The following is a 15,862-nucleotide window of genomic DNA, read 5'->3' on the forward strand; positions in this document are numbered from 1 at the left end:
GCTAATCATACGTCAAAACGACTCCGCATAACGCCCAAAGGGTTTACAGAAGCAAACCTAAAAAAGACGTTCATAGTTTATTGCAAGAGAGATCATTAAGGTAAGATATTTCTGTAAGAAACTTGAAATTTTCTTAGTATATTTCAGTGCATATTTTAAAATTTTTAATGCATATTTTTAATATATTTTTCGTGCAAATTTTGGGGTTGGTTTGTGCATGGAAACCCCTGATTACTCTTAATTATCCAAGTGCATCTCTCGTACCCTTACCTTTCCTAAACCCGAACTGTTCAACCTTAACTTTTTCATTTATTCTTCTATATAACCTTCTGTTCAATATTCGAAGCGTAATTTTTGCTTCTTACGATGTGAGACTGATTGTTCTATAATCCTCATATCTCTCTGGGTTCCATTTCCCAGCCATCGGTATCATGATAGTCTTCAGGAAATCTTTTGGCTCCTCTTGTTTCATATATTTCATTGCAGAGTAGGAAAAATTCTTTCTTGCCTTTGTCTCTTATACAGGGTATGTCCGGAAAAAAAATAGGACTGAGTCGATTTAAAAAAATTTATTGAGCCAATCGTTACAATTCTTTAAAAACTTTCAAAATAGGCTCCTTCTGCGTCGATGCAGTGCTGCCAGCGCGATTTCCAAGCATTGAAGGCGTCACGGAAGTCATTCTCCGGAATAGCCTTGAGAGCCGCGGTGCAAGCTGCTTGGATCCCCTCTGTCGTCTCAAAATGCTTGCCTTTCATCGGGCGTTTCAGGCGAGGAAACAAAAAGTCCGAGGGGAGGGGGGTGTACATCTGGGCTGTAGGGCGGCTGCGGAAGCGTTGGGATGCCGGCCTTGGTCAGGTAGCTGTTCACAAGAAAGGCGGTGTGAGCCGGGGCGTTGTCGTGGTGAAGCTTCCAGTCGGCTCCGATGTCTGATCGGACCCGATTGACCCTTCGTTTGAGTCTCTTGAGCACTTCCATGTAAAACTTGGCGTTGACGGTTTGTCCAGGAGGAACAAATTCATGGTGGACGATGCCTTTGATGTCAAAAAAGACAATGAGCATCTTTTCACTTTGGATTTGCTCGTTCTTCCCTTTTTTGGGCGAGGAGACGCCGGCATGTGCCACTCGGAAGATTGCCTCTTTGTCTCGGGATCATACTCAAAGATCCATGATTCGTCACCTGTGATTACGTTATTCAAAAATTGGGGGTCACTTTCACACATGTTCAAATTTTCTTGGCACAATTCCACTCGCCGCAATTTCTGGTCGTCAGTGAGCACTTTTGGGACAATCTTCGCGCACACCTTGCGCATGTTCAAATGCTCCGTCACAATTTCACGAACCACAGTTTTTGGTAAATTTAACATCTGGGCAATTAAACGAATACTTAGTCGACGGTCTGAGTTCAAAACTTCGCGCACACGAGTCACATTGTCGGTGTTTGTCGAAGTCGAAAGTCTTCCAGCACGGTCTTCATCGGCGACCTCTTCCCGGCCCTCCGAAAAGGGCTTGTGCCACCGAAACACACCACTTCTTGCTAAAGCATCATCTGGGTAAGCCTGCTTGATCATATCAAACGTCTCTGTCGCAGATTTACCGAGTTTAACATCGAATTTAATCGCGTACCTCTGCTCTAACGAGCGCTGCATTTTCGGCTTGAACCACTCACAGAAACACGTCGCGCGAAAAAGCCTGTCCTGACTCTCCGTGTGCTCGGAGACAACTGACCAGCCGCTCGTTCGTTAGCTAGGAACGCCCTCTACCGGGTCCAGTCGGTGCGCGCACGCTCCGAAGTACAGTCATGGCGGAATAAAATCAGTCCTGTTACTTCCCGGACAAACCCTGTATTCTTAATGAATTCGATTGGTATATTATATATCCGAGTTGTCTTTCCATTTCTAATTGTCTATATACTCGTGGAAAGAAGTCTACACGAAGAGGAAAAAAAAGTACGGAAGTTCAGAGGAAAAGATAAAATAAAGAAAATATAGGGAATCAGAAAATAAATTAAAAATGTAGATCATAGAAAAGATACACAAAAATGACGGAAATACCGGGAATCAAGGGAAGAGAGACAAAATATAATATAGATCATAGGACAACACAAAAATAAAGGAAATAAAGAGAAATAAAACATTATAGAAGCGTCGAGAAAATAAAGGAAATTTGAGGAAAATAAACAAAATAAAAGATCATTGGAAGAAGCACAAAAACAAAGGAAATATACGGAATCGAAGTGAGAGATACAAAAATGAAAGAATCATAGACGCTATTGTAACTCTACAAGTATTACAAGAATCAAAATTATTTTCATTTAATTCACTCTATACATATCCTTTTCAAAACGATGATGCAACAAAATTAAATATCTAACTTCAATTCAGATTTCACAAAAAATTTATTTACTATACATGCATCTTTTATTCCACAGTGCATAGTACATTACAAATTGTTAAACTAAATAGCGTACAAAGTACAATCAATCCATGCCATCAATTTTAAATTTACGAACTATAAACCTGCATATACCATCAGGAAACGATTGTACGCGGAAACAGGTACTAGAAAACTCACCAAAGTAATCAATTAATAAAACACATGTTTGGTGGATCTTTTTAAAAATTTTAAAAACCGAATGTCCACTTTGAAACCTGCAAATTTCAACTAGAATTCAACTGATCTTGTAATTACAATTTTCAGCAGAATGGGTAAACATTATGTAACAAAAATTATGGTATTGTTCAACAGAAAAGTTCAGAATGGTTCAACACACATCTCACCGAAATAGCTTAAAAAATTAGAGTTGCAAGACTAGTAAAGAAGATGAATTAAGAATAGGGCCTACGTCATCTTCATATAAAATAGATCAGTATCCGATCACAGTTACAAAGCTTCTCACAATCATACATATATACACATACATACATACATACATACAGTCACATGCATACATGTTCATATATTATAAACATTTTAAATAACTTATGGGTCAATCTTTAGCTACAGCATAAATAATAGCTGTTCGATATGGCTATACCGATAAACAAGTCAAATTCTAATAAAGCTTTTCTTCATATCAAACGTGAATCGTTTTCGAATTCCAGTATTTATAAATTATTATATGTATATGAATTTGCGTACTTTACAGTCTCAAAAAATATATGGACCACTGACTATTTTGGTTGTTACTACATACGAAGATACAAAATTGAAGCAAATTTGTTATATATGCAATTACACCACACGTAACAGAAAATACATACAATCTGACAAAATATTTAACATTTATCACTGAAAAAAGGTAAGAATGATTTCTGTAATGTTAAAAAGAATGTATTTATTATCATTATTTTTTAAAAAAATGCATTTTGTAATTGCTCAGTTTGCTTTCTTCTCACAAACATTTTGAAAAATAATACGTTTTTTGAAGTAGCAAATAGATATTATTGAATCAAATATTTTTTTCATCTATACAGTATATCTGTGAACATTTTGAAGATGTGTTCCTTAACGGACAGTTAAATCGGAATAAATACTATATTAGAAGTTAAGCATTGCATAGAAGGGGTAAGAGTATAAATCCAGTAAAATTAAGTTTTGTCACATAATTGGATTACGATCATGTTTTCCCTTTTCATGCTTATTAACAACAAAATAACAAATAACAACAAGCTGCAGACAACAATGTATAAATATTGCGTACATCTCTCATAGTCTGCTTTTGCACTTATACATTTCCATGTCGCAACACGTCACAGACGTAACCAGAACAAAAGTAAAGCAACAAGAATTTAATATTAACATTTTAACGCAACTGGTTTTTTTCTCCCCACATAAATAATTATTTTAACGTCACAAATCATGTACTCATCAAACATAAAAGAAATTACTGAAACTAGTCAATATACACACTGCGCGGGGTAATTCAAATACCAATCAATGGTACTTTTACCTAAGCAGTACACTGTTTACAACTCAATGATAATGTAATATGTTCACAATTACAACTGTTTCCAGCATACAGGTTCCATATACGCTAATAACTTCTATACGACTTATCTATCTATATATTATTCCAAAAGAATTTTACAATAATCCAACACTCACGATTTTGTACAGTAAATTTGCTTACCATTCCTTGTTATCATAGAAAAAAATTATATGTATTTACGAATATATGATTCTAAATGAATCACACTTTTCTTTTGAAAAAAGACCAAGACAAATCCTAATCAATGAAATACATTCAATCAAATTATCACGATGCTGCCATCTTGTGATACATTTCAGAAAAACAGTTTAAAACTTCGGTCTTAAGCTAACGAAACATTTTACGTACCACTTCTGAAATTCATCTCGTGTATTATTAGAAAACAAACTGCTTGTATGTCGTTACCATTATGAGTCCCACCATACTCTGTTTATGAAGTCTTTTAAATAAAACATTTCAAAATCGAATACTATACTTGGAGCAAAATAAACTAATTGACTCTGATGTGCTCGTGAATATTCGACAAGGAGTCCGTTATGCTCCTTCCAACTCAACTGAAAAAAAAAGCACTCCTGAACATGTGTTAGGAGGCGACAACACTGTAATGTTATTGCCCCTTTCTACACAAACTCTCCATTTGTAACTACTACCACGACGCTAATGATAGGCCTTTCTCTTGAAGATGGCCTCAATAGTCTCGTGACATACATTCCCTTCTCAATATACTTTTCCCTTGGTTTTGAACTGTCAACTCGTTTCTAATTTTGCTTCATGTATAGAATTTTACTGCGCAATATTCAATATTTCGGAAACACTAGTCACTTGTGTATTTCTAAAGCACTGACAACGTACACAGCAAAAAATGAGGTGTTGTGTTAATTTAACACCAAAAATATCGCCTTTCGAGCATATCAGAAATAACTAGTAACTTGCATTGAGAATTTGCATTGGATTTTATTAGCAAAGCTTGATGCAGTATATTTGGCATTTATGCCGAGTAGCGAATAATGTACTATTTTTTCTATAATCTGTCACAATAATAGTTTTGTAAAACTTTGAATTTTTTAACAACAGTTATATGAATAGCAGTGCTTCATCTACTGTTCGTATGTTTTGTTCTTATGTGGCAGGGCATAAGAACAACAGATGACAGGACTGACATTTATGATATGCTCGGAAGACGATGTCCTTGGTGTTAACACTCAAGTAACATACTAAAGTGGTAGTCATTTTATGTTACTTTATGTTAATTTTATGTTATGTTCATTTTTTGCTATGCAGAACGGAAAATTACAACTTTTTGTTTCGATTTACTCTTAAACATAACAACAAAACTAAATTTGAAAATCCCCTCTGAAAAATCCATCTTTCTCGATATATATATATATTCTAAGAATGTGTACGAGACACAGCACTGTAAATTTCAATTAAAATAAATCGTCAATTATATAAATCTCAAGTTCTCAATAGCGTAATGGAAAACTATACATTACTCGACCATACACACAATATATATATTACGGATAACATTAAAAGCTTCTTCATGGCATAAACATTTGGATTCAACTAGCTTCTGAGAAATATAAGCGGATGGTTATAGCACAGACCAAAATCATTGTCCCGAAAAATAATCCAGACCCAATTTATAGTTTTCCATTTAAAAGTGTCGATAATACAGTGTGTACAATATACAATGCAACCCGGAGTTTGGGATAGTAGAACTTTTGGACGGGAGCGGTACACAAATAGTGGTTACACCAAAATGAAGCCTTGTTCATGCATATATTTTTAAACTAGGAAGCAACGATTGAAGTACATTAGGAACCACACAGTGTTGCCAGATATAACCGAAGGTGTAACTCAATTTTTTTTACAAGTCACGTAAATTGCTATATGCATGTTTAATAATATATGCATGAACAAGGCTTCATTTTGGTATAACCACTATTTGTGTACTGCTTCCCGTTCAAAAGTTCTACTATCCCGAACTCCGGGTTGCATTGTATATTGGACACCCTGTATTTAACTGAAAAGCGAAATACAAATTCATTTCAATAATTATGAAACACGATATATATACACACTTCATGGTATGACTACAAGGTTCACTTGATGTACACATATACGAAAAGCTAATAGAGACATATACTAATTTGTCTCACAATAATGACTACAGTACAGTACAAAAAAAGCAGCATAAAATAATTGTGACGTAGTTCAATGCTGTTTTAACACAGCTTGTGATCCATACAGTGTGCTAGTATGATTAAAAGAAAAAAGTTGAATTAAAATTCACTGGATAGCAATTGCGTCTTTTAGGAAAAATCTAAATATATACACTTTTAGAATTTTATGAGTTCAATGAACACAGCTACCAGACTTTATTCCTTGTATCAATTTCAAATAAGCATGATTAATTGTCTGTAAACTCTTAATTTGCAAAATAAAAATTTCAACACTACATTTTTAGATTTTTCAAACTATGGCAAAGTTAAATGATTAATAATACATTTACTTAAAGACAGAAATTAGCGCATCTTTAATCACATTATTAAAGAGATGCATGAAACACTTTCTTCTTCGTTTATGTCAGGAGAAAATTTCCTCTGCCGTTTCGACCCCTATTTTGTGGTCTTGTTCACCAAGAATGTTTTCAGTAGGTCAGCAACCACACACGTGTTAACGTTAAATGTCAAACAATTTGAATTTTATTTGCATATAATCAAATATCATTATGGTTACATACTCAATAATTTCTTATATCACTAATTATAACTGCAAAGAATTTAGAAGTTAAGTGTAAAAGTTGCATCAAGAGAGAGAGAGATTCTTAGTGTCTACCAGAGTTCCCGATCTTGTTTACCTGGCGCTGCCTTTGTAAACCGTAAATAGTTCACCCTACCCCATCTGCTCGTTGCCCATATGTGTTTTTTTTTTTTTTCTAATCTTTTTTTGCGATGTCAGATGCAGCATTGAATTCTCAAATATACAACAATAATAATAATAATAATACGAGGGAGTGTCAGATAAGTTTTCTCTCTCGTTTTTGCCAGGAAAGAGAACAACAACGGGGGAACAAGACAGTGGTTGCACCAAGGATGTTACAAAATAGAGGATCTGCCCATACCTATCTTCAACATATGAACTCAATGAAGCCAAAAAACAACCGAACATCGTCTGATCCGGCACATTCGATTGGCTACTCTCGTTTCCGCCATGATTGTTGGCTCGAAACATTGCGATCTAAGTGGCGCGGAGTGGGCAGAGTAGGTGTGGCGAAGCTGTGACGTATGGCTTCACGATTTTGTTGTATGGGCAGATCCTCTATTTTATAATATCCTTGGGTTGCATGCGCAACAAGTTTGCCCGCGATTCTGCAGGTAGCACCGTCGCAGCGCTTGCCCAAAGCAGACGAGTCTCTGTTTGGGCCAGGTAGCTATGGAGAGAAGGCGTATTTTCACGTCTGGTCAAAGGAGGAAGTGCATATGGTTGTCCGCTATGAATGCGCACGTGCTGTATCGGAAGCAGAAATCCTTAACTACCTTGTGGAAGTCCATGGACCTGATGTGATGTCGAAACAAATGGTGCGGAGTTGGTGTCGCCAGTTCAATGAGCTGTTCGACGCTTCTTCCATATGTAGAGCCCTGAATTTTTCCTGGAAGGGTTTTGAAGCTAATAGACCGCTATGGAAAAATGAAGGTACGTCTAATCTTGAATGTCGCATGCTATTTTTGGTCTTGCATCCCCACCTCTGTCCGCAGTCGCCTGGGGAAACTTATTTTGACTCCCTTTTGTAATAATAATAATAATTTCACCCATTTATAACATTTACGGCATGACTTTTCAATACCATCATAGTGCAGTATTATATTTTTACCAACTTTGTCCTTAATCAAACCTTAATAGGTTTTGGAGTCTGGATTGTGCATTTTGTATTCATTTCTGGTAAACTTCTGTAAAGACACTAATTTCATACTAATTTAGTTTCCAATAACACAGAAACATGGAATAGGTATAGGAAAGAATATATCAAAGATATGGTGTGCGAAATTTGCTAAAGCTGAATTGCTTGTATCCCCCTTGATGCCTCTTCACGCCTCCATAGGGGACGCACTCCCGGCTGGGAAATATTCATCTACATTGTTATTATATGCAGAATAATTGTTAAATTCTAAGTTCTTTCATGAATAAATCATTAAAAAATAGATAAAAAATAAACAATCATGTCTTATTTCAAATTAAAACCCTTGCATCAAACGTGCAAAATAAATTTGTAAATTAATTCGATTTTTAAGTGAGTGGCGAAAGCTGGTGAAAAAATAAGTGGTCAAAACCGTACGGGAAACTTTTAAGACACAATTAACAAAGTAAGTGCTTCACTTATCTCTTCAATAATTTTATTAACACACTTGGATAGCATCTACCGATACTTCATACCCATGGATTGGTTGCGTAGATTGGAGTTCAGCGTCTCTTTTCGCACCGAGGCTGAGAGAGACATGGACCTACAGATTAAGGTGGAATCCGAACCACATCGTAATGCGTTCAATGCTTTCCCATTTGAGAATCGAACCTAGGATCTCATACACTACAGGCGCGTGCGCTAAGCACTAGACAGCGGGGAAGGTCAACCTGCACTTCGGAAACAAGATGAAAAAAGAAATTAGAGCAATTCAAGTAAAGAAGATGAAATTCCCACAAACCATTCTAGCAGGGGTGAAAAAATCGAATACGCTATTAAATAAGGAAAACACTAAAACAATAGAGTTCGAGAAAGAGTAGCACAATACGCTACAGTGGTATAGACATATCGCAATAATGAAGGAAAACTTACCTAAAAAGTTAATACACATGAAAACGACAAGAATACGGTAATGGAGAAGGCCTCTGAATAGATGAAACTATAAGAACGAAATGGAAGAAAGGGAAACTGCATTATTTAAAAAAAAAAAAAAAAAAAAAAAAAAAAAAAAAAAAAAAAAAAAAAAAACTGAATGTTCAAGGAAAAAAATCGTTGGAAAGGTCTCGTCAACTCAGATACAGCATGACCTAAAATCAAACATGACCTAAAATGATCAACTACTCTGAGAGTTTGGAAACTATCTGAGTTGCAAACTTTCACATTATTAAAAAAAAAAAGATATACGAAAAAACTCCATATGAGAAAATATGCTGTAAAGTTTAGTGTATATATATATATATATATATATATATAAGATTTTAATACATATTTTTACCGGCTATGTATTTTGATAATCCTCTTTAATGCGATAAAAAAACTTATTTATTTTTTCTTGATATCTGATATTGCACAAATCCAAAAAAGGTACTTTTTCCTGAGGCGCCCAGCGCTTATCTACGAAAAGAAGAAAATAATAATAATGTTTTTCGTTGCATTAAAGACGATTATCAAGGTAGGTTAAATTATCACCATCAGCAAATCCTCTTTCTACAATACATATTTTAACCTTTAATAATATAGCTGCTGAAATAAGCATTGGTTTTGGATTTTACTCATAGGGGCACAAAACTACTACTAATTTATTTACAAGTTCGTAATTACTTTCAAATCTCGTTTCATTACATCCTTATTCTCACATACAGTTATTTCTGACCACAACTGTATAGTCTTGATCATGATTAGTTGAAAACGTGTTTTCCTCTACAAATCTGTTATGTTTCTGCAATGAATGATTGTACAAGTCTCATATTTTTCTTCTCTATTTGAAACTTTTATTTTCCCTAAGAAATATTACATATCAATGTCCAAAGCCCTCGAGGAAACAGTCAATATTTAATTGTTTCTTTTTTTTTTTTTTTAAAAAAAAAAGTGTATATATAATTAGTATTCTAGAGATGAGTATTGATATGACAAAATTACGCTTCAAAAGGAAAACATTAATGGAAAAAATGCACCTATCTTCGGAAAAATGTAGCCTGTCTAACTCCAACCTTAATGGAATAATTACGAGATAATACGATTGACAAGTTTAACCTGACTTAAATAAGTATATAAATATGAAAATTGGCCACGCAAAAGGCACTGACTGTTTTCTTTTACTTTTTATGTAGAACTTATTTCACAGCTTAAAAATGGCAGCATTGTGATTGATATCTTACCATCTTTATTAATTATACTTCTGTATTTTTTGTTTTCAATACACCAAATAATAAATGTAATGTGTTTGTAAATATATAAAAACCACACACATTACTTGCTTACTAGAGCGTAATTATTTTGTTCGAGAAATAATTCTTGTGGCAGGATTGATCAAACCGCGCGCTTGTTTTAGATTAAATAAATACTGCTTATAATTCCTTAATATAATTTGCAACTTGAATGATTATAATTATATACAATCGTTTGGTTTTGCTTTCCTTAAAATACATGGAATGCAACTATTAGCAGATATCCCAAGTTAATTCACGTCTTCCATCAAAAGTACATTCCACTGGCAAGACTATCAGAAGCAAATATTCTCTGTTATCCACATTACATACACACAAATATATATATATATATTTATATATATATTATATACACGTACAAACTTGTTCACATGTGTGAGCAGAGATTTTAATGCTCACAGTACAATCAGGCACTGTACCACCACTACCTTCGCACGAGATGATGGAGGTGTATTTTTGCCGTTCTTCTGCTGTTACCAGCAATCAGTGTGCATTGTTCAGGATAATTAATTATCAAAATCTATTCCTTAATTAAATAACACGGAGTTCGGATCCTCATTATCCATTTGTTTAATGTGTCGCAAAACATCTTTCTTCGTGATCACGCCTAGGAGTCGCCTGTGGAAGAAATTTATAAAAGAAAGTCAAATCAGAAACCAGCACTGTAGCTTTTAATTCGAATTTGTATTACATATTTTTTTCCCCACTGGAAATTATATATCAGGCTGTCTAAAAGTATTAAACTTTTGGAGGTAAAAATTGAAAAGACATTTATTGTGGTTTAACACGCGCATACGCATATGTTACAAGCCTCTTTTGAAACTAACTAAACACTATTCAGGAAGATCTGCATAGGTCGAAACTAATGACAATCGGGCGGTGCCAGGTCCGAGCTATATGGTGAATACAAGAAAACCTTCCAGCCGAGCTTTCTCAATTTCTGACGCTCTTTAAAGATATATATATGCTGTTTGGCGTTGTCAGCGTGATATACGACACTCTTTCTGTTGACCAGTTTCGGACTTTTCTCATCAACTGTTAGGTACACTTGCGCTAATTGCTGACAGTATAGGTCCGAGTGTGCAGTAGCTTGTGATGCATGATGCCCTTCCAATCCCACCAAACGCACACTATAATCTTCGGGCATCAGTGTGGGCTTTCCCACAGACTGTGGAGATTCCTTTCACTTCGCCCACGATGTTTTCCACACATTTGTTGTAGGTTATCCCTTTTTCACCACTTGAGATCAACCACTTTAGAAATGACTCGAGTTCGTTACGTTTCAATAAAGATTCACAAAATAGAGTAAATGGTTTTGAGTCAGATCATGTGGCACCCAAACGTCAAGCTTCTTTTCGTAGCCAGCTTTCTCCAAATGGTTTAACACTATGTGGTTATGTATGCTTAGATCATTGGCCACATGATGCATGCTTACGTACTCGTCTTGCTCGACTTTTGTCAGAATACCATGCACTTTTGCTACGATAAAACGCTTACTGGGAGGAGCATCTAGAACATCAAAGTTTACAGAACGAAAGTAACTGAACCATTCTTTAGCTGTTGCTTTTGATAAATTATCTTGTCAATAAACAGCATAAACTTCTTCACCAGCCTGTACACTGCACCTTTATCGAAATAAAGTTGTAAAATGTAGCACAGTTCTGCGGCAAGTTCATTTACCTTCACGGCTCTAATATCTTAAATCTGATTGTAAGTATTCCAGCATTTTTTGTACACGTACTAGCTTCAACTGCGAGTTGTCATGACGTTAGACTTGATCCGCTGCGACTCATACTCTGCGCTTTAGGCCATTAACGCCATCTCGTGCGCAAAATATTCAACTTTTTGATCTACCTGATATAAATACATATATGCAACTATAATTTGTAACCTCTATTTCCTCCCAATGATAAACCATGCACTTAATTCCTATACATATTTCACCTATAATAATTGTTGTGTTAAAAATAAAAGGCGGCGGCCTAAAATAACAAATGATAAAACACATTAAGATCTTCGAAAGGGACAAATAAAACAAAAAATAAAATACATTGATAAATGTGCTGAAAATTTACATAACCAGTCTGCCATCTCTTCTCTACATTCGAAAGTTGCTCACACTTATCCGTGTACATGATTTGTTTTTGTGTTTCTGCCGGGTGTCTTAATGTGTTTTAACCTTTGTGACTTCGACAGCTTCCTGTCTGCCGTTATGACGAATACTAGAGAATGCTCAAAATGCTTAAATGGGGAGATGCACGGGTGATTGGAAAGCAGCAAATTTTTCCCTACGCTTAGGCTCGAAAATACAAAATTAAAACAATACTTGTTCCATTAAAATCTAGCAGAGATTTAAATATTTATACAGAATTCCAGTTGTAACACAAAAAGCCTAATATTACTACTACTAATGAAAAAATTCTTTGTAACTACTATTTTTATATTTGTTAGAAGTAGTGACTATTCCACCAAGAAAAGACTTATCTACATACACGATAACTTACCCATTATGAGTGACAAGTGTTTGGCGAAGTCCAAGTTTGCGGAACATATCCACGACAGTTTCCATTGGAGTCTGATCCGTCATCGTGATTGGAGCCATATCCAAGATTTTCTTTAGTTTCAATGGTGGTGGACTTCCAACGGGTAAGCTGGGAACCGTACTGGTAAACAGTACTAACGACTGTCCACATATTCCTTCCTGAGTTCGTTTCGCATTTGCTACATAACAAAGGACCAAACAAATCAGACATTAATGCAAAATTTGATTTCCCTAAAACACACTACGAAACTTACCGATAACACACTATATATAGAACCTTTGCCTTTCGATTATACACTGACTGGCCAAAACATTAAGCCTATCCGTTACTTTTCGAACAAAGTCATTGGGCTGATGCAAGAGGCACGGGACACAGCAAAACCCGCTCGCCACATAGTGACGGAATCTCATTCAATCAATCAGTGTGATGCTTGTGCGCAGAATGGGGAAGGTCGTCGATATATCAGAGGCTGATAGGGGCCAGACTGTGATGGCTAGACGGCTGGAACGAGTATCACGAAAACGACTTGTCAGATGTTCGCAAGCTGCCGTAGTTAGTGTCTTCCAAAGATGGGAAAAGGACGGTGAAACCAGCATCAAACAACAAGATATGTGGCAGCCACATCTCATTAAAGACGTCAGATGTAGACTGAAGAGGTGGGGCACAATAAGATAAAACGCAAACTATGACACACTTAACAGTAGACAAACACGAGCCTGTCTGAGCACACACTTCATCGTACACTGTTCTATATATATCTCCGCGGCCGACGTTCCATATGCGTAACAATGTTAACCGCACACCATCATCAATAACGACTGGAATGGACACGTGCCCACCGTCATTGGACCGCAGAACAATGGAACAACACTGCACGGTCTGATGAATCACGATACTGTGTTTAGCACATCAATAGGTGGGTCACAATTGATCAATGAACGGCTGCTCGATACGTGCACAATAGGATGACGACATGCCGTTGGTGTCTCCATTATGATTTGGGAAACCTTCATATAGCCATCCATGAATCCGGTAGTGCGCATGAAGGGCAGATGACGATTCCTAGCTATCACGTAGCTAGCTGTAGGCACTGCTGATCACGTACAATAATTCATGTCGGCAGTACTACCAGCTGGGAAGAAGAACATCTTTTAGAAGGACAATGCTTCTTGTTACAAGGTCAATGATTTGCTGCATGGTGACTTTCAATTCTTGCAATGGCCCCCAAGTTTACCCGAGCATCTTTGGGATGTCAATGAACATCCTAGATTAGATGACTTGTATGTGCGGATGTGCTGTGTCATGCCTCCAGCCACTTACCTAGGTCTCATTGTTTCCATGCCAAACTGCCTTGCTACTATCTTGTGGTCATAATGTCTTGCTGGTCAGTGTATAGTATACGACAAAATAGCCGACCCTACTCTGTATGTATCAATTTCATAATAAATTGATATTTATACCATACGAGTAGCAATACGAATTGAAGATCACTATAAGTATGGTGGAATACCAAGGTCATGCTATGTTGTGCTCCCGTTTTCAATCCGTAGCGGATTGGTTGACCGGATAAAGTTTAACGTCCCTTTTCAGCACCAAAGCTATGCAAGACGGGATCATTTTTTTAAAAGAGGGATCCGAGCCACTCCTTGGTGTGTATCCGAGACAAATAATCGCACCCCGGCATTTGCCTGCTGTGTGAATGAGGAAAACCTTTCAGAATGGCTGGCCTGAAAAAGCTATTACACCTTTTTCACTGTGTCCCTATCGGGAATCGGACCCGGGACCAGTACATTCACAGTCTGGCCATGTGAGACGAAATGGCACAAAACGCCCTTCTAATGTCATACGCTACGATGACCATTAACCTGAAAGGGGAAAGATTGCGACGAAATTTCTGCCTGCGTAGTGAACCTGGATGACGCCATTCCGCTGACTGTCTCATAGTCCCTGGCCCTGTGGCGTTATGATCTCGTCATATTGTGGATTCTTTCAGATACTACTTTGAAGGACTCTAGATGCCATTATATGTTTCTGGGGTTTGATTTATAACTGCAATTGTACTTGTAATGGTTTGTAACGTTGTAATTCGAGGTAAAACCACGTATGAAATGAACAATTCGTTGTATCCATTTTCCTCATCATGTCTCTGGTGAGATATTCTTCCAACTCCATACATATTAAGTTTGCATATGTACTAACATTCCACTTACATATTTAAGAATTTCTTGCTTTCTTTTACTTTCGTAAATAAATAAATAAAATTTTAAAAAGTTGCCACGATTTTTCGTATTAAAAAAAATCATACACAAAAGATAGTTCTTACAAAGGTGAAGGTACAATGTACCATCACAATGTCTTTCGTTCGCGCTTTTAAATCTTTAAACTTGCAAAATTTATTTCGAAACCCTTATCTATACTCTTAATAAAATACTGCAAAATTCACATTTAATACATTATGATAAACTGATAGACGTAGTGAATTAGTTATAACTAATTATAATCTAATCTTAACTGTGAGAAATTTTGATAATAGATTAATGCTCATGCAACTATAATTTACAAAGTCTAAGATTATATTTCTAAATGGAAGCATTAACATTCATTGTTCCAGTATCAAAGCGGAAAGTAACATTCACCTTACCTTTCACTGTGAAATCAGACTGTTCTACGAATGACTTCCCTATTGTCACATTAATTACTTTTTAAAATATCAATTCCATCCTTTTGTTTTCGATATTTTACCTCCAATGTCCAAACGAAGCGTTTTATGATCTATAAGCATCCACACTTCCTAAGTTCATTTACATATTTTATCAACAAACTCACCATGCAGGATCTAAATACTGAGAACGTATCAATGAATACATAGAAAGACAAATTTATAAACTGTTAATTATCTTACCAATTGCAAGGTTGAGATCTCTCCGTAGAACAAATCCCACCAAGTATTGTGATTCCTGAGACACAACCACAGGGAATCCATTATGCTCGGTCTCTTTCAATATACCCTCCACGTCATCCACTGTCATTGAATCTTGAGTAATGACACTCAAAGGTTCATTGCGTCTGAAACGAGAGAAATGGAATCAGGAGTAGGAAATAAGTCATCTCTTTACATATCCTATACAAATTTTGATTGCT

General features: G+C 36.1%; 1 protein-coding gene across 5 annotated transcripts in view; it reads right to left on the reverse strand.

Annotated features, from left to right (window-relative positions):
* Positions 1-2,377: 2,377 nt before the first annotated feature.
* ClC-c (chloride channel protein 3) overlaps positions 2,378-15,862 on the reverse strand; it is a 151,245-nt gene continuing 137,760 nt past the window's right edge. For all 5 annotated transcript variants that reach the window (XM_081728021.1, XM_081728022.1, XM_081728020.1 and 2 more), the window contains 3 exons: positions 15,624-15,787; positions 12,683-12,899; positions 2,378-10,796 (listed from right to left, as the gene is read on the reverse strand). In XM_081728021.1, the coding sequence (XP_081584147.1) occupies positions 10,706-10,796; positions 12,683-12,899; positions 15,624-15,787 (472 nt within the window). In that variant the 3' untranslated portion in view covers positions 2,378-10,705. The remainder of the gene's footprint in view (positions 10,797-12,682; positions 12,900-15,623; positions 15,788-15,862) is intronic.

This window comes from Thermobia domestica, chromosome 10 (assembly GCF_964235325.1).
Source record: "Thermobia domestica chromosome 10, izTheDome1.hap1.1, whole genome shotgun sequence".
NCBI lineage: Eukaryota > Metazoa > Arthropoda > Insecta > Zygentoma > Lepismatidae > Thermobia > Thermobia domestica.